The sequence below is a fragment of the Onychomys torridus genome, chromosome 10 (genome assembly GCF_903995425.1).
Source record: "Onychomys torridus chromosome 10, mOncTor1.1, whole genome shotgun sequence".
In the NCBI taxonomy this organism is placed as follows: Eukaryota; Metazoa; Chordata; class Mammalia; order Rodentia; family Cricetidae; genus Onychomys; species Onychomys torridus.
In genome coordinates this window covers 45,133,259-45,154,831 of record NC_050452.1, presented here as the reverse complement: position 1 = coordinate 45,154,831, position 21,573 = coordinate 45,133,259, and the positions used below count along the sequence as shown (strand labels likewise).

At 44.2% G+C, this 21,573-nt stretch overlaps 1 protein-coding gene across 1 annotated transcript in view; it reads left to right on the top strand.

The window, feature by feature from the left end:
- Fam114a1 (family with sequence similarity 114 member A1) overlaps nt 1-12,172 on the top strand; it is a 66,800-nt gene extending 54,628 nt beyond the window's left edge. The window contains exons 9-14 of the mRNA XM_036200994.1: nt 223-314; nt 2,075-2,236; nt 3,376-3,515; nt 5,108-5,180; nt 9,425-9,478; nt 11,249-12,172. Coding sequence (XP_036056887.1) covers nt 223-314; nt 2,075-2,236; nt 3,376-3,515; nt 5,108-5,180; nt 9,425-9,478; nt 11,249-11,365 — 638 coding nt within the window. The 3' untranslated portion in view covers nt 11,366-12,172. The remainder of the gene's footprint in view (nt 1-222; nt 315-2,074; nt 2,237-3,375; nt 3,516-5,107; nt 5,181-9,424; nt 9,479-11,248) is intronic.
- Nucleotides 12,173-21,573: the final 9,401 nt, after the last annotated feature.

Here is a 21,573-nt window from a genome sequence, read left to right as displayed (position 1 = left end):
GCTCGGCCTTGGCAGCCCTCGCCAGGCAGCCTGCCGCTTCCCTACTGTGCTCACCCATGGAAGACGTGACATCCATCTTCCCAGGCAGCCCCGGGGCACACTGCCACAACCTCTCCCGAGTCTACTCCAAGTACAGGCTGCAAAGTCAGGAGAGCTGCCACATTCTGAAGGATGAAAAGTAAATAAATCACGCTTCTGACTTCTGTCGTGTTCTATTTCTAGGCCTAGAAGAAAAGGGTGAAGAATTTGCTAGCATGCTTACTGAACTCCTGTTCGAATTACACGTCGCCGCCACACCTGACAAACTCAATAAGGTCAGGACCAACCCCTTCCGAGTCGCCGCTTTTAAAAGGGGCTGGGGAGATAGGGTCTCAGTTGTAAGATTCCACAGATCCACATGAAATGGAAACCCACTGAACCCCTATGGCACAGAGCGGGAGGGGAGCCTGAGGTTGGTCATTAGTACCTGAGGAGGCAACACTGTGAATGCAGGACTTCTGAGACCTGCGTACTGTAATTTTACTAGTAATTATCTTGTGACCTTGAGAAAGTCAGTTCTCACAGTGAAATAGAATTTTCTGTCAGAGGATGGCTATCTTCAAAGTGAGGTGAAGGGGAATCACCAGGGGACCTTTGCAGACTCTGCTCCCTAGCCCTGCCTCTTAAAGAGACAAGCCAGTTTTAGAGAAAAGAGATTCACACCTCTCCTCCACCCAGAGCTGCTGCTGCTGCTGCTGCTCCAACACATCTCAGGACAGGCATCTTGGCATTCTAGCTTCCTCTGGCATCACAGTGCATTTTGCAAGTTAGTACAGGGTCTTGCCATGGGATTTCTTCAGCAGGCACTGACCATTAATTATTCAAAGCTACATAATTTTTTCCCCTTTTCCTCTTACCTTACTTAGCAGAGGTTTGCATAGGCACTCACCTATTATAAGGAAGGGCAGAATGAGGTACAGGGGTGGCAAGATGAGTAATTTCTTTCTCTCTGTTAGGGGTCACCAATCTGGCAGGCCAGGGACTTGAGCACTGGGAAATTACCTCATTCATCTCCTTGCAGTGCCTGCTACTGCTTGGAAGCGGGTGTGGGGGGGAACGACTTCTCAGTTGTGTGGGTGAGCCTTTATTCCCCAAAGAGGACTTTTTAGGGTGTCTCTTCCCTAGTCCCCTCTTCAAGTACCCCCCATCATTCCGACGGGTTAGACTTTGACACATAGGATTTAAGGTAAGTCAGTTTAGCATAAGATGAGCGACACCAGCTACTTAGGCAGACAGCTTGAAGGAGCCAATGAGCTCCGCATGAGTCTGTCTCTTCTCTGAATTCAGGAAGCTGCCAACAAGGCTGGAGAGATGGTTTCTGCGGCTTCCACAATGTTGTAGGTCACGGGTAGCTTATGATTCACTCCTGGACCCTCCAGGCCTCTGGTCCCCCAGAGGTGGGAGGGTCTGCAGTGAATCAGAAGCAAAGCCGCCATGGTTCTTCCTTCCATCCCATACATTATTTTCTGGGATGATTAGGAAAACCACCACATGAGGAAGTTCGCTCTCACCACCACCCCTGACAGATTTCCAGCCTATACAAGAAAAATTACAGTCTGTCTTTTATCGCTGACCATGAAACACGAAGAACACACGGTCACAGAGTGTCTGTCCTTTTTATTGTCATCTGAATAGCATTTTAAAAGGCCCTCTTTTAGGAGCTGGAGAGATGGCTCAGCGGTTAAGGGCACTGGCTGCTCTTCCAAAGGACCTGGGTTCAATTCCCAGCACCCACATGGCAGCTCACAACTGTAACTCCAAGATCTGACACCCTCACACAGACATACATGCAGGCAAGGCACCAATGCACATCAAATAGAAATGGATAATTACTTTTTAATGCACTTTTTAAAGTTCTCAGGCCCTTCGATGGTCTCTATAGACTTTCCATTCTGCCCTGTTCTCCTAGTTCACAGTTTCTACAAACAACAAGGAGGAGCTCAAGGAATGGTCCCCCACTCCCCCCCCCCCACTTGAAATGACTTGGTTTTCACGTTCCCATGGTAATCGTATGGTTTGGTTGGGGCCTTTGCAGGCCATGAAGAGAGCTCATGACTGGGTGGAGGAGGGTCGGAGCCTGGTGTCCATAGATGTGACCAAAAAGTCAGAGGAGGAAGAGACGACAGGCGAAAAGGAAGAGCCAGACAAAGAACCCGCAGAAGACAAAATGGGCGGGAAAGGAACTAAGACTGTAGAGGTAAATCCACTCCACGTCACCCAGCGTCATCAATGGAGGTTTCTGAGCAGCCCCGGTTCAAGTGAGGATAGCCCTTTTCCATTTACACTGTGCCCTGCGTTCACGAACGTGAGACCGCTGGAGACACTCAGTCTCGCTGTCCAAGACAACGTATGGCCAAGCTTCCCATACATTTTGTAGCTTTTCTCCATAACTTTGTAATTTAAAAGCAGAAAGATCTTCCAGAACATAATTGATTTATCTTTACAGTGAATCTCCATCTTATATGCAAATGTGTTACTATAAATTGTCTTTATGTTCCCTCACTAATGAGGTAATTGAAGCTCTTTCTTCCCCCCCCCCCAAAACCTTGCATTGCGGTGGCTTCTCTGCAGTTTAGATTATAGGTGTAGACTGTATGTCCTGCCCATGCCCCAAAAGTCATCTGCAATAATTGCTCTTTCTGCCGGATTCTCATTTTAAAGCGACTAAGGTTGATCACTCCAAGGGAACATGTTCACTGACGTGCTTCTGTTCATCTTTCCTTCACGAACCTTCCTCACCATCTGCCTATCGTGTGCCCAGTGTCACTCTGACTGTTGAGGACACAAGTGTGACTAGGCTTGTCTTACCCCTGGGGACCTGGCAGCACACGCTCACACACACACACACACACACACACACACACACACACACACACACACACACGTTGTATGCATGGTTTGTCTCTGTGCAGAGGCCAGAGGTTGATTTTTCTAATTCTTTTCAGTCACTCTACACCTTATTTATTCATTTATTCATTTATTTATTTAGTCAAGGTCTCACACTGAACCTGGAGCTCACTATTGTCTATGGCCAGTGAGGCCCAGGGATCAGCCTGTCTCCATCCTTCAGTCCTAAGGTTAAAGGTGTGCAGTATTTATGTAGGTGCTGAGGATCCAAACTCAGGTCCTTGGTGCTTATGCAGAAGCTTTAACTGACTAAACCATCACCCCTACCCTTTGAGTTATAGAGGACACAGGATTACATCTTCTAGGGATCAGGGTGTAGCTCAGTATTACAGTATGTGCCTATCATTGTGTTCTTGTTTTTTTTTTCAATGTGACAGGAATTTTTGAAAACTGATTGGTGACTAATTCTGTTGTGTGTGGTCATTTCAGGAAGTGTACATGCTGTCCATCGAAAGCCTGGCTGAAGTAACGGCGCGCTGTATTGAGCAACTCCATAAAGTCGCAGAGCTGATTCTTCATGGCCAAGAAGAGGAAAAACCAGCTCAGGACCAAGCAAAAGTTCTGATAAAGTTAATGCCACTTTTAATTCTTACTTTTTTAATTGCATGTGCGCACGCTGGTGCATGTGTGTGTGTGTGTGTGTGTGTGTGTGTGCCATTCAAAATGCACATACTCCAAGCAACTGAAGATTTATATTTTCATGTCAACTGTTCTGTTACTGTATGCTCATTTTAAAATATAAGGACTCCCTTAGGAAATGTATTATACAGCAATAAATAATAATAATAATAATAATAAAAAAAAACATAGGAGTTGTTTATGAGATTTAAGAAGAGACCCACATTGCCTTTAATCCCAGCACTTGGGAGGCAGAGGCAGGCAGATCTCTGTGAGTCTGGTCTACAGAGTGAGTTCCAGGACAACCAGAGCTACAATGGGAAACACTGACTTGAAAAAGAACAAAAAAGGAAAGAAAGAAAGAAAAAGGAAGCACACCAGATCATTCAGAGGTGTGAACAAGAGCCAAGTTTTCAAGGCACAGAACATTGAGAGAATTTCTACTTTCATGCTACACCCACAGAGAAAGGATATCTAATGTAACTCCTCAGCTACCTGCACAAAAGTAGGAAGACACACACCACCCTTTGCAGAGATTTTACCTGCCCTGTATAGTCTATTTTCTGGGCATGACAGCCACTAATGCAAGCCAGTTCTCTGCAGGCTGCATTTCTGCATTATCCATTGTAGTTTATGTTCTTTAATAAACAGTTGTTGTTATTATTAGTTTATCTAGTGTTATGCAAACACAAATATACATATATATATATATATATATATATATATATATATATATGTATATACACACACACACACACACACACACACACATGTGAAAACAGTATGGAAACTTCTTGAAAATAGAAAACAGAGCTAAAAATAAGTCATTAACTATTATGTGTATAATTATATATAATAATGACATGGAATTTGAGCTGATGTCCAAATACCGTGCCATTATTATTGAAACAAGGGAGCCAAAGTAGCCCCCAAGAATACACATAACAGCACACTGCTAAAAGGGGAGAGGAGGGTCGAGTGCTTACTTAGTATATCCAAGACCCTGGGTTGTTCCCGAGGGCCAAGAAGTGTTCGAGTGTGCGTGTGTGTGTGTGTGTGTGTGTGTGTGTGTGCGCGTGTGCTTGTGTGTGTGTGAAATGCCTGAGTTTGAATCTCCTTTCTTCGATTACTACTGTATGTCCCATGCAGGTTACTTGGCAGGCTCAGTTTAGTCATCAGATGACATGTGATTAAGTGCCTCGATGAATATCCATTATTTTAAAATGACCCAGATACTGGAGGAAAGCCCCCTGGCCTGAATTTCCAGTCCTATGAAAATGAGACTCAAGCTTGATATTTTCCTGCACATGGCTTTGACTCTAAAAAGAGGGCAAATTAATTAGAGGATTATTCCTTTATTAAACTGGAAAGAAAACTGTGACCTGTGGAAGGTTGTTGAGGAAAACTGCTCATTTCTGTAGAGTGACCTCACACTTCCGCACTGTCCTTTTGATGTCGTACCGAGTTCACATCAATCATTGTCTCGAGGGTTAAGTTACTGTAGTTTATTGAAAACCTCCAAACTTCCTTTTCCTTGTTTCAGATTAACCACAGCGATGTGCAATGAAGTAGCCTCCTTATCAAAGAAGTTTACAAATTCTTTAACCACGGTCGGGGTAAGAGTACAGTTTGGACCGCTTTCTTACATTGTTTTAGGGAAGTGGAGGGATGAGGAGAAGTCAGGAACATGACACCTTTGGAGACAACTCCATACGTAGATCTGTGATATGCTGTTTGCTAAAATCAGGCTGAGGTCGCCTCTCTAAACACCATCAGCTCTCCTCTGTCTGGGCTGTGGACTTCAGTCTGCAGTCTGTCTGTCTGTCTGAACTCCAGTCTGCGGTCTGTTTGTCTGGGCTGCAGACTCCAGTCTGCGGTCTGTCTGTCTGGGCTGTGGACTCAAATCTGCTGTCTGTCTGTCTGGGCTATGGCTCCAGTCTGTTGACTGTCTGTTTGGTCTCCAGTCTTCTGTCTGTCTGTCTGGACTCCAGTCTTCTGTCTGTCTGTCTGGACTCCAGTCTCCTGTCTGTCTGTCTGGACTCCAGTCTCCTGTCTGTCTGTCTGTCTGGACTCCAGTCTGCTGTTTCAGACATCTGAGCTGTGGGGTGAGTGGTGAGATCTCTGTGGACCTCATTTTATTCATATATCAGAAGAATGGATGTCAAAAGTTCCTTTCCATTGCTTAGTATCTATGATTTCACTACTCAAGAATCTCTCTTAATATAATTAAATTTAAATATTATCACTCACTATTGCCCCCTCTAAGTCACATGTGATAAGAGTTTCAAAAGAAAAACAGAATGTCAATTAACATCTAAGTGTTTCTGTTCTCGAGATAATAGCCTTGAAAAACTGCACTTATTTCAGTGTGTGGTTTCTGATTACATATCCAAGTTATCTTTTTCTGTCCTTTTCTGCCCCAGGTAGTGCTTGTGGGCTGGGAAGATGGCTTAGTAGATAAACGATTTGATGTGTGAGGATGAGAATCTGAGTTCAGATCCCCAGAACCTGCCTATAATGTCAGTGCTCTGGGGGACACTAGGGCTCCTCCCACCCAGGGCAAGATGGCTAGCTAGGGTAACCAAACTGGCTAGCTCCAGGTTCAGCAAGAGTCCCTGATTCAGTAATTAAAGTAGAGCATGACTGAAAAAGACCCAACATTAACCTCTGACCTCCACACATACGTGCACACACATGCAAACATGTGTGATCCCCCCTCCACACTGCACACATACACATGGGGGTGAGAAATCAGTCACGTTGCAAAGCCCCACCTTTGGGGATAAGAGGGAACCATTCCCCTTTAACTTTCTTCCTTCCCTTTAATGTCTCGGATGCAAGCTCTGATCCTTCCCAGAGACGCAGCAAACAGGTTTTAGTTAGGGTATTTCTGATTGCAATGTAGAGTTTACTGAGGATGACCGGAAGTCTGAAGCCAGGGTTATGCTCTCTTTTAGGCCTCTAGGGGTGGGTTATAAATTGCTCAGATAAATGGGGGCTTTATGGACGGAAGGCAGTCGAAGGCTGTGAACAGCTTTGGGGACCCAATGATAGAGCTCATCCCGCACTCTCTGAAACATTGCTGAAGTATGTTTCTCCCTTCACCTCCCTTTTTCCTGGGTGAGAGGCTTCAGAAAGACCCTTGGCATGGGTCAGATGGTCAGATGTCCACCTTGGTGTCACTCAGCAGTGGCTGGGGACAAGCTTGTGTCCTGAAGACTACTAGCTGCTGTGGTGTTACTGCATTTTAGGTCAAGAGCAGTCCTTAGAAGAAATCTGTCCCCACACTTCTGTAAGTGGCTCTATGAATGGAGGGTGAGCTACAGGCCACCAATCCATACTGCTGTCAGGAGTCTGGTTTGCTTGGCGGATCTTGGGCTTTTCTAATTGTAGGCTTTCAGCAGTGATGTATCGTTGTCTGTAAGCAGAATGATGGAGAGATGGAAGCCATTGGTATATCAGGGTGGATGAAGCGCACTCCTATACTCCCAAATTACTTGATGACGGGCTTTGGTGGGAATGGTGGGTTTACACAGGGCTGGCCTCATCCATTCAGGTCCCCAACCTCTTCTGTTCCATTTCCTCACATTCTGCAGCTCACTAGCAGAGGAACCCAAGTCCCAGAGAAGTGACCATATTTTCCCGGGGCCTCTTCATTGATCTCACAGCTCCCCACAGCAGTCTATGGAGCATCAGAGAGATAACCAACTATTTGGTGTCCCCGAGGTGTCTGTGGGTTTTATTTGATTTGTGATAAACAGGCTTTCCGCCTGGAGTGGGTAATGTCTGTGACAGTGTTCTCTTCTCCATGTACCATATCATACTCTAGCATAATGCTTCCCAAACCTTACCATGCACATCAACCACCTGGAGACCTCGTTCAAATGCAGATTCTTAGTGTAGGTGAGCTGAGGACTGAGACTCTGCATTGTTAATACGCCCTAGGTGACCAAGCCAAGGTCTGTTCCTAAGCCAGGGTCTCCATTGGCTGAGCCATGTTTCCAGCAGGTGGGTATATGCTTGCACTTATAATTGCACACAGATTCAAACACAGGTACAAACATTTTTGGTTTTGCAAAAATCAGCAGCTGTGTTGTCCATTTGGAGACGGTGAAAGCTACATCTTAAAATGGAGCTAACAGACATGGCATCACCACAACAAAGCCCGTCTGCAGCTGTGACGAATCACTTGCATCTGACATTGTTTCCGTCCTCCCAAACAGCCATTTTTCATAACTTGAAGCTAATGAGCGTGCATTGCTCTCCAGACTCCGTTCAAATTGCCCACACATCTCATTGATTCTGAAAACCAATGTCATTTTCCTGCCCTCATTTTGATGATCTCTTAGAGGTTTATCGATAATCACATAAACATGAAAGCAAATCCTGTAATGGATTCTTCTGGTTACTTACTACAATGAGTGGAGTGCGTTTTTAAAGAGCTGCTCTCCCCACCTCCCACAAGGCTCCACCGTGGTTTCCTCAGCAAGGCATTACCCTCTGTAGAGGAACGCCAAAGAAGGGAGGCTTCTCTGCGAAGATATATTTAATTCATATGCTTTTGTTTGCCACAGAGCCTCCAGGTACGGTAAGGGAGGGCAGCCCACTACTCTTGCCCCATTAATGATTCATTGTTGTAGGAGAAGGTTCAATAGCGAAGAGTGCTGATTGACAGCCAGATAATATACCTAAGGATAATGAGCATCTTGGCCTTTTGGAGCACCTGAGATAGGGGTTTGTTCTCCATGCTTTACACACCCATGAGCTTTTCAAACCTGATTCTGCAGGTGTATTTGGAAGTTATAGTTAAGGACATTTTCACCTTGCTGCTCTTCTGGTAGATAACGTAGACCCAAGACTCGTGTTTGCGGCTGCCGTGGAGGAAGAAGGAAAGAGAGAACAGCTGGAGGAGCAAGGAAAGAGAGAACAAAGAAAGGACAGACAGACTGGGCTACTAGCATCAATAAGTGAGGGACTTAACTGGAAATTTTGAGAAAGCCAAAATATGAAACTAAAATTTAAAAAACAAAACAAAACAAAATAAAACAAAACAAAAAAACCCGCTCAGGGCCTGGAGAGATGACTCAGTAGTTAATAGCATGTGCTGTTTTTGCAGAGGACCAGAGTTGAGTTCCCAGCACCCACATAGAACAGTTCATAACTGCCTATAATTACAGCTCCAGGGAATCTGATGCCCTCTTCTGGCCCCTGAGGGCACTAGCACCCACATGCACATATCCACACCAACGTCTACACACATACACATAATGAAAAATAAATAGAATAAAATTCTTAAGAATAAAAATCTCAGTAAGCTCTATAGATACCTTAATTAAAATGTGCAATGGGGCATGATACAGGTCCGTAATCCCAGCCTCTGGAAGCGTGAGGAAAGAGGATCATGAGTTCGAGGCCAATCTGGGTTACATAAAAACCAAAAAGACTATTCAAACACAATAATCAAAATCATGACAAATTCACATTCCAAGTGTAGCTGATCTGGGTATAGGATGGTATCAGGCAAATTGTGCACATAGAAGACAGGATCCAATTGGCTACAAATGTCCAAACAGATCTGAGTTTTCTTTTCTAGCAACGTGATCTTACACAAATCGCTCAACCTTCAGGATTGCTGTTTCTTCATCTAGCACATCACAACCCCAACCCCCTCCTAGGATCGCTGCTAGAATTAGAGATCACATAAGGAAGGTGCAGACACGGAGCTTGGTCTCCAGTAAGCACACACGTCTCTCCGTCGTCTCCCTAAGACATCCCTCTACAAAGCGGCGTCTCACATCTGATGTGCTAAGCCTTACGTGTAAACCCCTAATCTGTCAATTTCTTACTTTCAATTTCACAGAGCAACAAGAAGGCTGAAGTCCTTAACCCCATGATCAATAGTGTGTTTTTAGAGGTAAGTAGTCCCCGGAGAGAAAAGGATTCCAAATCAAAGCAGATGCTACAACTATTCTTTCCTCTTTCTCCCAGTCAGCAAGTGTTATCAAAATTCAAATCTTATCACCAACAGTCTCTAGCAGTCTGTGTGTGTGTGTGTGTGTGTGTGTGTGTGTGTGTGTGTGTGTGCATTCTTGTAGCTCAGCCAGCTGTAAAGCCTCTGGCAAAGCAGCAATGCCTAATTTTTAAGAATTCCTGGTTATAAAAGAAAATGCTAAGCTTGCAGGTTATTTCCTGCTACTCCCCCTCCCCCCCAGCAGAGGCAGATTTCTGCTGCCAAGTTTGGCACTGTGATTATTGGCTGCAGTGGAAGATCATTGCCTCCTGGTGATTTTCGTAAAAACGGGCATTTCCCTTCATTGGCGATAACCTTTGGTGTAGCTGAAACTGAGTCCCAGGTTAGTGAACATGCTGCAGAATGTCTGCCCATTCAGCGACAAGGGTAGAATCCCCCATGGTGCTCACTGCCTGACTTGCCTGCTCACTTCATTGTACCAGCTACACAGATGGGAGGCCGTCCCAGCACGGCTGTGGCTCTGCCAAAAAAAACGAACCCAGCGATGTAAAAGAGAAGCTGCCCAAGATGCCTCCTTACTCGTAGAGCGTGGGCACGCGTTCTGCATGTGGCCAGTGGAGGGGGATCTTCCGATGGAAACCAGACTGTAAAACACTCGAAGTGGGTAGCCGCAGGGCCGTGCAAGCAGACGCAGAGCATGGGCAATGCACATACGGTCATCTTCCCTTTTAGATGCCACCTGAAAGCTTTGGCGGTCACAGAGCATCAGGAATGCTAAGAATTGATGGCAGTATTGCTGGGGATTGTGCCCCATCATTAAGCCAAGCTGTCAATGGACAAAAATTAACAAAGTGCTGGCAGCGAGTGCCATCGCTTAGGACACAGCTACATGGTGGAGTGGAACCGACCGGAAGGGGCAGGGACTATAGGGACAAATCCAGTGGAACAGACACAGCTAATAAAACCCTGGAAGTCAAAGACAGAGTACAGTCTAAGAAAACCTACCTTCTGGAAAGCCGGGTGTAGTGTATACACCAGCAATCCTAGCTCTCCAAGATCTGAGGCAGGAGGATGGTGAGTTCAAGGCCAACACAAGCTATCTAGTGAGACTCTGTCTCAATTCTCAGTCTCCTACCCCAAATCTCTGTCCTGGCTTCCAGATTAAAAGTTCACATTAGCACATTAATTTACCTTATTTGTGCACCACAGATGTGAGACCCAAGACTCACTGGCCCAGAAGAAATGTTCATGTTCTAGATATCCTAAACTTCACCCATTCACCAGGTTTACAATAATCTCCCCCAGTGTACTCTGTGCAGAGCTTTCTATAAATCATCTGTGGTTTGGACTCTAGTCTCCTTAGTCCTGTGAGTTCAAGGCCATAGGGTTGACCTGAGAAAGGGTGGCTCATACTGGCCGTACTGGGCCATGGTGGATCTGCACACGCTCACATCCCTTAAAAGCCTGCGGAAATGATTTATCTCGTTCTGAATGAAGTCTCTTTGTTAATTTACATAATAAAGACCCGGGCATACTCCAGCCAAAGCGATGTGTGGACATTTGCTGCACACACACGACCATTCTAAGAGTTTCACAATGGTGTAGTCTGGTGGTGTTCCCTCTCCTCAGATGAAAGAGAATGTTGTCAAACAGTGACAGCCGTCGAAACTGGACTGTGAAAATATCCCTCAGCTCCATTTTCCCTTCCTGCAGGGCTGCAATAGCACCACATACATCCAGGACGCCCTCCAGCTGCTTCTACCGGTGTTACAGGTCTCCCACATCCGCACCAGCTGTCTGAAGACCGAGACCCAGCTAGACTCCAGCTAGTGCAGTGGCAGCCGAATCTCTTCACTACATACCGTTCAAAGGCGATGGTCTTCACCGACACAGGCGGGACCCCCCATCTGAGGACACTACAAGCAACTTTGCACAGTTTAACAAATACAGAGAGTTAACATTTCTCTTAATGTACATTGTTGTTGTTTTTATTGATAATTATATTTTCCATATATTAACTTAAACTTATACTTGTTATATTGAAACTGTCCTTCAATTTACAGTTCTTCCACAAATACATGTTTTCCTGGTCAAACATGCTATATTTAGAAGTTCTTAGGGAGACCCTAGGTTTTTGTGCATCTTTGAAATGTCTACCTTTGAGTGCCCTATTTTTCTAAGACGTGTATTTAAGTCAGTTCTTATGCTGAACTGCATTTTGTTGCATAAATGTCACAAGCAAAAACAGCACTACTTATTTGGTTTTTTAAAAAGGACATAAATATATTTTTGTAGTCATTCATTTTGTGACAAGATTTATTGAGCATCTACTATGTGCTTACCGTAAAGGAATAGGACCTCACTCCAAAAGAGACATGTTCTGAAAGGTGATTTATAATAACCCTTAACATATTTTAGGATATTAAGATGTTTTCTAAACTTTAAAATGCTTGAAGAACCGAGTAAATTGGTGGTTACTTAAAATGTGCTACCCTTCAGTTTATTACCATTTTTTAACCTCTTTGAACTTTTTGTTAAATACCAAAATTACCTCTAGGGTGAAAATATGTATGAAAAAGGGGTATGAAAAACTATTTATTTCTGAGACAGGATCTCACTATGTAGCCCAGGCTGACCTCAGACTCACAAAGATCTGCCTGCCTCTGCCTCCCAAGTGCTGGGATTAAAGGTGTGCAGAACCACGCCTGCCTGGTCTGAAGAAGTATTTTAGTTCAGGGTAGATGGTGACAAACTTAGAACGCTTGGATGTTTTTCAATAGAGAATAAAAGGGGCATTAACATAATAGAAGCCCAGACCTGCATTCCAAAAATACCTACTAACCCGATCACACACACTGTGGTGGCGCAGGGTAGAAAATACTGATGTGCATTGGCCAGGTGGTATGTTGATTCAGGGAGATGCTGCAAAGACCTTGCAGCTAGAAGTGACAAGAACATTGGGCTCTTTCTGAGCCATACCTGTTCTTGGCAAGTTGGGATTCTGTGGCATGCTTCTGTTCCAGACCCTCGCTGACATCGGTACCACAGTGTCCCAAAATAGTCATGTCAGTGGCTATCCCAGGGCAAATGATGCATGTAGTCTTAAGAGGGAGAAATTCCCTTTGCCTTTCTTTATGTCTGTGATAGAATCAACAGTGTCTGTTCCCTGCAGGCCACGTTGGTATCTGAGTATTCTCAGTAGCATTTTTGTGTGTGTGTGTCTTGTTTTTCAGCTGAATATCTCCTGAAACAACCGAATAAAAACATAAGAACAATTTATTTGCAACCTAGAAAAATAAAACTCTCTTTGAAAATTCAAGTAAAGGCTCGTTTCTCCTTTTCTGACATCTGGAATGTTGCTGATATTAAGTATGTTGGTGGTTAACTGATAACGATGTCACATTTACCTTTATACTTCTATAATTCTTACGTATAGAGCAGAAGAAAAATCTAGATCTGTACATTTTTTTGCATCAGATGGATTTGTATATTAACTAGAAATATAAAAGAAAAACAAATGCCTCAAAGGAATTCTATTCCCAAACTTAGTCTCTCAGCCGTCAGCACTGTGGTGGTGGCTCAGCAGGTAGAGTGTTGAGAAAACACAAGAACCTGGGTTTGCATCCCAGCACCCATGTAAAATCTGGGTGCACATCTATAATCCCAGCAGCAGGTGGTGGAGCCAGAAGGACCCCTGGGGCTTACTCCCAGCCAGTCTAACTGATTGGTGAGCTCCAGCTTCAGTGAGAGTCCAGGTCTCAAAAGAAAATAACATGAACAGTAGAGGAAGAAGGCCAAGGTGGCCTGTGGCACAGGGGTCTGCACAAATACATGTGTACTCCACACACATACCTGAAAGAGAAGTTCAAAACACACAGTGGTGTAACTGGAAGTTTTCCTGTGTCCTGCCCAGTCTGCAGCCACTCAGAGCCAAGTAAACACACAGAGGCTTATATTAATTATAACTGCTCGGCCATCAGCTCAGGCTTAATACTGACTAGCTCTTACACTTAAACTCAGCCAATTTTCTGTTAATCTGTATGTCGCCATGTGTTTTGTGACTTTACCTGTGTGCCATTACATTCTGCTCCCTGGATGGATGGCATCTCCTGACTCAGCCTTTCTCTTCCCAGAATCCTCCTTGTCTGCTTATCCCACCTATACTTCCTGCCTGGCTACTGGCCAATCAGCATTTTATTTATCAACCAATCAGAGCAACACATTTATAGAATACAGAGCAACATCATCCATCATGGTGGTGTATGCCTGTAATCCTAGCACTCAGGAGGTCAGGGAAGAAGATCAAAAGTTCAAGATCATCCTTGGCTACATAGCAAGTTCAAGGCCAGCCTGGGCTACATAAGACCCCATCTTTAAAACACCATCTAAACATCCATTTAGTGTACAGCAAAAGTTTTAATTATAAAACAAAATTTTAAAAAACTCTTTAAAATAATAGATAATTATTCTTTAAAGTAAGCAACATTATTGACATTTCCTTTATTTATCTTTTAATGAAAAAAAATAACCAAGTTGCCAAGTGGAGTCACGAACTGAAAGTATTCCCTGGTCCACAGTCTGTGAATTAAACTGTTGAAGAGAGATAATCCTTGACTGTAGACCCATTGTCTAGGATTTCTCTCTCATTACTGGTTTGTTTCCACCATCACTTTGAAATAATTGCTGCTTTGCTTTGCTTTAAAAGCTGTCAAAACACATGATCCAGACCTGGGGAAATGTGAGTCTATTATTGAATGGATGATTTAGCAGGCTTACCATGGAACTTCGGTATTCAATATTACTTTACATAAACTGAATTCATTGCACTGCACACAATTACCCTGAACAAGCAATGCCAGATTTTCCATCAAGTACAAAATAAATTCTGATCTAAATATTGAATATATCCCTGTGTCTGTGCCTTATTACATAAAAAGCATACAAACCGTGTTTCAAAAAGCATTCGAGAAAAATTGCTTTGGGTTATCAATACATGTAGATCTGAAGGACAGAGTCCCAAATCTTAAAGGACAGGCCTAAGTTAGCATTCTCTCCCACTGAGAACAGGAGTATGTGCTATGTCTGGGTCTCACACAAGTTCAGAGTTAAAGGAGCAGCGTGACTCGCTGAAGCCCTGACGAAAGGAAGCCTTACACAGCAACAAAGGAACAGCACACCCCAAATGCAGAGCAAGAGGGACCAGGAGTGTGTTCACACTTATGTATCCCTGCAAAGGAATGGCACACCCCAGATGCAGAGGGAGAGGCACCAGCAGTGTGTGCACACTTTTGTGATCCTGTGCCCATCATACCCAGCTGAAACTACATAATTGGGTTCAATTTCAAAAGATTTCAGCCCATCCTGATGGAGAAAATAGAGTGAAACTGGGAAGGGTATGGCTGTGGAGCATGCAATGGAGGCTGTTTATGTTACTGCAGACCAAGGGAGTTTGGGCATCTCCTTCAAAGGCCCCTAATAACGTGCTTTCACCAGCCAGCTCTTCCCCTCCACACACCAAACCTAAAGCTTCCAAGGTCCCTCTCACAAAATGAACAAACAAAAAACCACCCCACCAATAGGGGAACGAGCGCTCCAAACATGAGCCTGGGGTGGGAGGCCGATTTCAGATTCAACCCATATGAAAGAAGCATCAACAATGTTCTGGCTGAAGGGAAGTGCAAATTACTGGATAGAGCCCAGTGCAGGAAGCAAACGTCTTCTTGTACTGTGTAGGAATCCCCTGCCCCAAGGTGCTTATCATTCCAGGGAGGCACCTTCTGCCCACACTGTACCTATTTGAGAAACAAAAGCAGACAGAGTCCGTTCAAATTTACAAATTTTTGAAATTACCATGGCGTTTCTCCTTGTCCTAAATGAAAAGTGCTGTGTGTGTGTGTGTGTGTGTGTGTGTGTGTGTGTGTGTGTGTTACTCGCACGTGCTCACATGCACACAAGAGCTCACATGCACACATGTGCTGAACAGATGAGGTTGGTCATGCTACACTTCCAATGGTATTTAATTTTATAAAAATAATTACTCTACAGGGCCAAACTGGGGTTTTTGTTTGTTTTGCTTTTTTGATAATGTAAGAAATTGCCCTTTGATCCTCGTCTTAAGCATGCCCTACATTCTGATGTTCAGATCCGGGCTTCAACTTGGCTCCTTAAATTACCATGCCTGTACAGGCTCCTCAGAAAAGATCATGCTGAAATCCGTCTTAGAACGGCGACTGGGTTCTGGTTTTGTAGTTGATTAGAATTCATAATGCCGCAGGAATGGCTTCGGACCAGCCATGCTTCACATGAAAGACAATAAATGAGGTGCTTAGCCGTGTGTTTTATCTTCAGAGCGATCTCATCCCATAGACAGATTTGTGTTTGTTTTCTATATGTTCACCCACACTGAATGATCTTCCAGAATATCTGCCACTAAACAGGTCGGAAAAAAGATATTATTTTCTTCATTTCTTATCTTTCATCCTAAACATAAGGAGTTATTGCACGCTTTGAATGCACAGCCTTTATGGTCAAATCATGACAACCCAAACAGTGAGGATGTATTGATGATGCTTCTACTATTTTTAGTGTCTGGGGTCATCATAGATTGGGTATAGAGACTGACGGCAGAGGTTAGAATTTTGTGTTGAGATCTGAACTAAATTTACCTTTGTCTGGATCACAGAGGATTTTTCTCTGCATGAGCTGTTAGCCAAAGAGCAATAGGATTATGTCAGCCCATAGTGACTGCAGCTCACCTGACTGGCCTGCCTCTTGCATTAGTCTCAAAGGATGTTTAAGCTGAAAAGAATAATGCGTAGATGTCTTCAATGCCTTCACTGAGTGTCGACATTTGGAGTGATTCTGAGCTGATTTGTCTTCTGCCCTTCATGTTCCACGAGCAGGCTTCTCGGATGCTGTTTGGAAGAAAAAGTCAGTATAGACGCCAAGGCCAGATGGGTGAAACCTTGGCACAAAGCAAAGCCAAGCTCTGCCTTTGAGTCTTTGCCATCTTTATCCTGTTTCTCTAGCAGGATTTTTTTTTTTTAACAGCCATTAAACACACAGCTTCCAGGACCAGTGTTTTAACGCTCTCTTTTCCCCATTTATCAGAAAACCATCCGCTCAGAACTTCAACCGTGATCACTAGTGTGTACATATCGTATACTGGGCTGTGTGCTCAGTGCTTAATACATGGTTCCATTACATATTCACAGTCACCCAATTGGGCAGATACGGATTACAATCTCTGCCACAAGAACAAAAGCACTGAGACCCAGACAAGTTATGTAACTGACCCAGAGCTGCATGAGTAACAACAGAGCCGGGATTCGAACCCAGGTCAGTCTGACCTCACTAGCTAGCATTTTGAACTACTGTCTGGAACCACCCAAGGAAAGAGGAAGGTCTTAGGGAGAGCTGAATGCTCAGGTTCACAGGCTTAACCCTCTGAAGCCCTGGATCGGCATACAACCGAAAGCTTTAACTGTCGGCTTTGCTCATTTTCACATAGCTGAGAACAAACAGGAACTAGAAGACCAGATTGGAGCATGGGTCCCTGGGTGGCTCTCACCACAGGTTTTTTTTTATCCTTTCACAGACATTTAAACCGGGCAGTTTAGCCATCCTGTCTCCCAGGTGCCCTTGACAACATGAAAACCTCTCCATCTCCTCTTCTCTCCCTGCCCCCTTCTCCAGTGCCAGGGAAGCCAGTCTGTAATCATCACAACAGCATTGAACAGCTACTGGCTTCCTGGACCATGGCAGTTTTTAATGCTCTCCCTGCCTTGGAGATCACAGCCTTGTCTAGACAAGCTTTAAACTGTATCTTCAATACTGAGTCTCATATTGATTTGGGGATTTTGAGAAACATCCTAAAAAAGAAAAGGCTGGCTGATCCCTCCTGCCCCCTAACCTTGGCACTGCTGCCAAGATACAATGGCGGCGGCGGTGGTGATGGGGGGCAGGTGATGTTGTTGACTGATGAAATGACAGCAGCCATCTTGTTACTTCCAGTGTTTCAGACACCTGATAGGAGCACTCTGCCATCTATCTCATCTAATCCCACACACCAGTCTCCTAAAATAGCTACTATTATTATCAGACCCATTTACAGATGAAAAGCTCAAGTCAGAGAGATAAAAAAATAAGCTGCCTATGATTATCCAAGTAGTCACTGCAACAGCAGGGATTTCTAGCCCAGCTGTATTAAAAAAAAAAGATAGACAGAGCCCTAGGACAAGCTGATACTTGACAATAAAACAGAATACTTGTTGCTTTGTTTTCCCATCGGCTAAGCTCTGCTTCTAATAACCTCTGTATCCCAGAGCCTCAAGCAGAGCGATTGGTCCACACTGTCCCTGCCAGTGCCTTGGAGCCCAGGAGATAGCAAGTCACCTACATGTCCCCTTCTCCTTCATTGTCCTCATGTTGTGAGCGTCATGTTGAGTGACCCATTGTTCACGGAACACTCAGATCATCTTTTGTTGACAGAGAAGCTGCTACAGGAAAGTCTGCCATCTTTGGACAAGGTGAGGAGTAGGGGACGTGTTCACTGCTGGAAACTGATATAGGACAAGAAGGCAAATGAACTATGAGACACACTCTGCCCTTTCTTTGTCAGTAAAGAGGCATTTGGTACTAGTGAGCATCTTGGGGATGTTGTTCCACTGCATGGCCTCACGCTTCCTCCATCTTTTTTTCAGGTCCACTCTTCAAAAGCCTCCTCTGGGCACATGCCTGTAATCCAGCAATCAGGAGGTATAGGCCAGAGGATCAGGGGCTAAGATCATCCTTGGCTACAGAGAGAGTTCAAGGCCAGCCTGGGCTACAGGAGACCTTGTTTCGAAAACAATAACAACAAAGCCTTTTGAATGGAGCACCTTCCCTGCTCCATCTTTTTCCCTTTAGGGCGTATCCACGTAACATCCTTTATGTCATACCTGCCTCTACTCTCTCCACTGGGGTGTGCGTCCCACACGGGAGCATCTCCCATTGCTCTGCTCTCTGTCATAGTCCCAGCACCCTACTTAGAACTTAATTGGCCTTCAGTGAGTTTTGCTTTGAAGAATTCACCCTTGGAGGCACCTGTCAAGACTTCAAAGTGGGATTAACTGGAGTGAAAATTAGGTTAACTGTTGGAATGTTGTGAAACTATTTAAAAAAAAAAAAAAAAAAGAATCCGAAGAGTGAGATGGCTTTCTGTACCATTGACTTGCTGGGTGGACAAGAAGCCTTAGGTTACTTATGTAAAATAACATGTACGTGTGTTCAAAACGCATTGCACACATCACACAAAACTATAGATAAAAAGCCATCAACAGGGCTAGAACCACAGGTCCAAGAGAATGGGACAAGTGGAAGAGAAGGCCAGAATTGACACAGTCATCCAAAAGGATTCTAGCCCCGTTTGTAAATTAAATTAAAACTTTTTAAATGTAGATTTTTAAAATAGGTATGTGTTTTACCCAATGTATGTCTGTGCATCCCATGCATGCCTGGTGTTGGAGGAAGTCAAAAGAGGCATTAGATCCCCTGTGAGTGGAGTTACAGACAGCTATGAACTACCATGTGGGTGCTGGGATTGAACCTGGGTCCTCCGGAAGAGCAGACAATGCTATTAACCACTGAGCCCCAAGTCATTAAAATGTTTTAATAAAAATGTATTAATGGGAGGTTGGGGATTTAGCTCAGCAGTAGAGCGCTTGCCTAGCAAGTGTAAGGCCCTGGGTTCAGTCTTCAGCTCTGGTAAAAAAAATTTTTTAAAAAATGTATTAATGGTTGAATTATATAAGTACATTTAAAAATCAAAACAAAAGTCTAAATAAATTGTTTCTCACGGGGAGATGAAATGGTAGACTCTCGCCAGATACAAAAACCAAGAAACACACAGATTAGTTTTCATGAGAAAAGACAAAAGTATCTGGGGATGTCTATGTCTTGAGTTTCTTATAAGTTTTCAGGGCAGATGTTGAAAACTACGCAATCTCCCCTTGATTTTCTCAGGCTAGTGCAAACAGTATTCTAAATGCCTAACTTCTAAAGATAGTGATGATTTAAACAGAAAAACGTCGAGTTCTGCCTCACTGGAAAAAGACTCCAGCTGCTTCAGCCAGATCCTCTCTCCAGTCATCCTTCTCAACCAGAATGGTTCTGGGACCCATCACGACTACAGAAACTTCTGGAGAGAAATGCCAGGCAAATGAATTGAGTCTGTGATTTGGAGTTACTAGCTTGATGCCCAGATGCAGATCATATTTGCAAGAGACAGTTTACAATCTGTTCATCTCCAAAAATGTAGCACAAGGGCATTTAAATCCCCGTGTCTGCAACTTCTCTCTCTCTCTCTCTCTCTCTCTCTCTCTCTCTCTCTCTCTCTCTCTCTCTCTAAATTGATGGGAAAGCTGTAGACACAATGTGTCAGGGTTGAGTGGATCCCAGTCTCTGCTCTGCTCCATGGCTCCATTTCACCCAAAGGAGAACAATAAATAGGAAGCACATGATGAACCAGAGTCCTAATGACCTCCCAGAACCAGAACACGGGTTTGTAAGTTCCTTGGCAAAGTACAAACCATTTGGTGCATATACAAAGGTGTGGGATCATTTTGGCCATTCTGTGCCTTTGAAAGTACTTTGGTAACTATTTAAGGCTTGGAAGTACTTTTCCACTTTATTGTCAAAATAAAATCACCCATCACTACAATGGAAGTCATATTCCCAACCTATCCAGTTCACTGGCTCAATGGTGCTCTGAATGGTTATCAAGGGGTCTTGGTCTATTCTGTAGTCTATGAGGTCATAGCAAGGCCAGACAGATCAGATAGAATTGTTACAATTCAATTCCTACTTATCCATCAGACTTTCATTGCTATCAACAAAAATCAGAGAGAAACAACTTCAAGCCGGGCGGTGGTGGCGCACGCCTGTAATCCCAGCACTCGGGAGGCAGAGCCAGGCGGATCTCTGTGAGTTCGAAGCCAGCCTGGGCTACCAAGTGAGTTCCAGGAAAGGCACAAAGCTACACAGAGAAACCCTGTCTCGAAAAACAAAACAAAACAAAACAAAACAAAAAAAAAAAAAAAAAGAAAGAAAAGAAAAAAGAAACAACTTCAAGTAGGAAGGACTTATTTGGGCTCACTGTTTCAAGGGGTCCTCCCCTACACACTAGGGTGTCGGCCCTACACACTGGGGCTGAACACCATGGCTACAGGACAGTGAGATAGAGCAGAACTGTTCACTTTGTGGCTGCCAGGAAGCTGAGAAAGGGAGAATGCCAGTGTTCAGCTGGCCCTGCCCTTCCCCGTCCTCTCCTTTTATTCCAGCCCAGCCACCACCCCACAGCATTGTGCTGCTCACACTCAGGTGAGTCTTCACCTTTCAGAAACACTACCCCAGACACATTCCAAAAGTGTGCCTCACCGATTTTAAATCCAGTCCAGTGGACAGTTCTACCCATCACAGCAGGCAACCCCTCTGCATCTCTTTTAAAACCACATGATCTCTGGCAAAGAATGTAGAACAAAGTTCCCCAAGAGAAGTCATGCACAAAATAATACATTTGCTTGCTGAAGAGCGCCCAGTCTGCTGCTCCGGCTGGCCATTTCCACCTGAGTCTGCTGCAGAGACAGTAGTCGGCCCAGTCGCTGCCAGTGCATCAGTACCAAGTGGGAATACGCATTGAATGGTCTGAAATTGGCAAGCTTAAAGAACGAAAGGCTCATTGATTTTTAAGGACAGGAATAAAGCCCTCCACATACCGCATCCAAATGTTGCCTCTTTGGCGTCTTTGAAGTAGTCCCACTTTAAAGCTGAAACTGAAACAAATTGCCAGATAAAGTTCGGGATAATATCTATTGATTTCTATGAACTTGTGCTTGTCATTCCTTTAATTACAGATCTATCCAGTCTGTCCACAGACATGTTTTGAAAGCATTTTTGTGGGGCTGGAGAGATGGTTCAGTGGGTCAGAGCTCATAACTGCTCTTGTAGAGGAGCAGAGTTCAGTTCCCAGCTCCCACACTGGGCAGCTCACGACTGCCTGT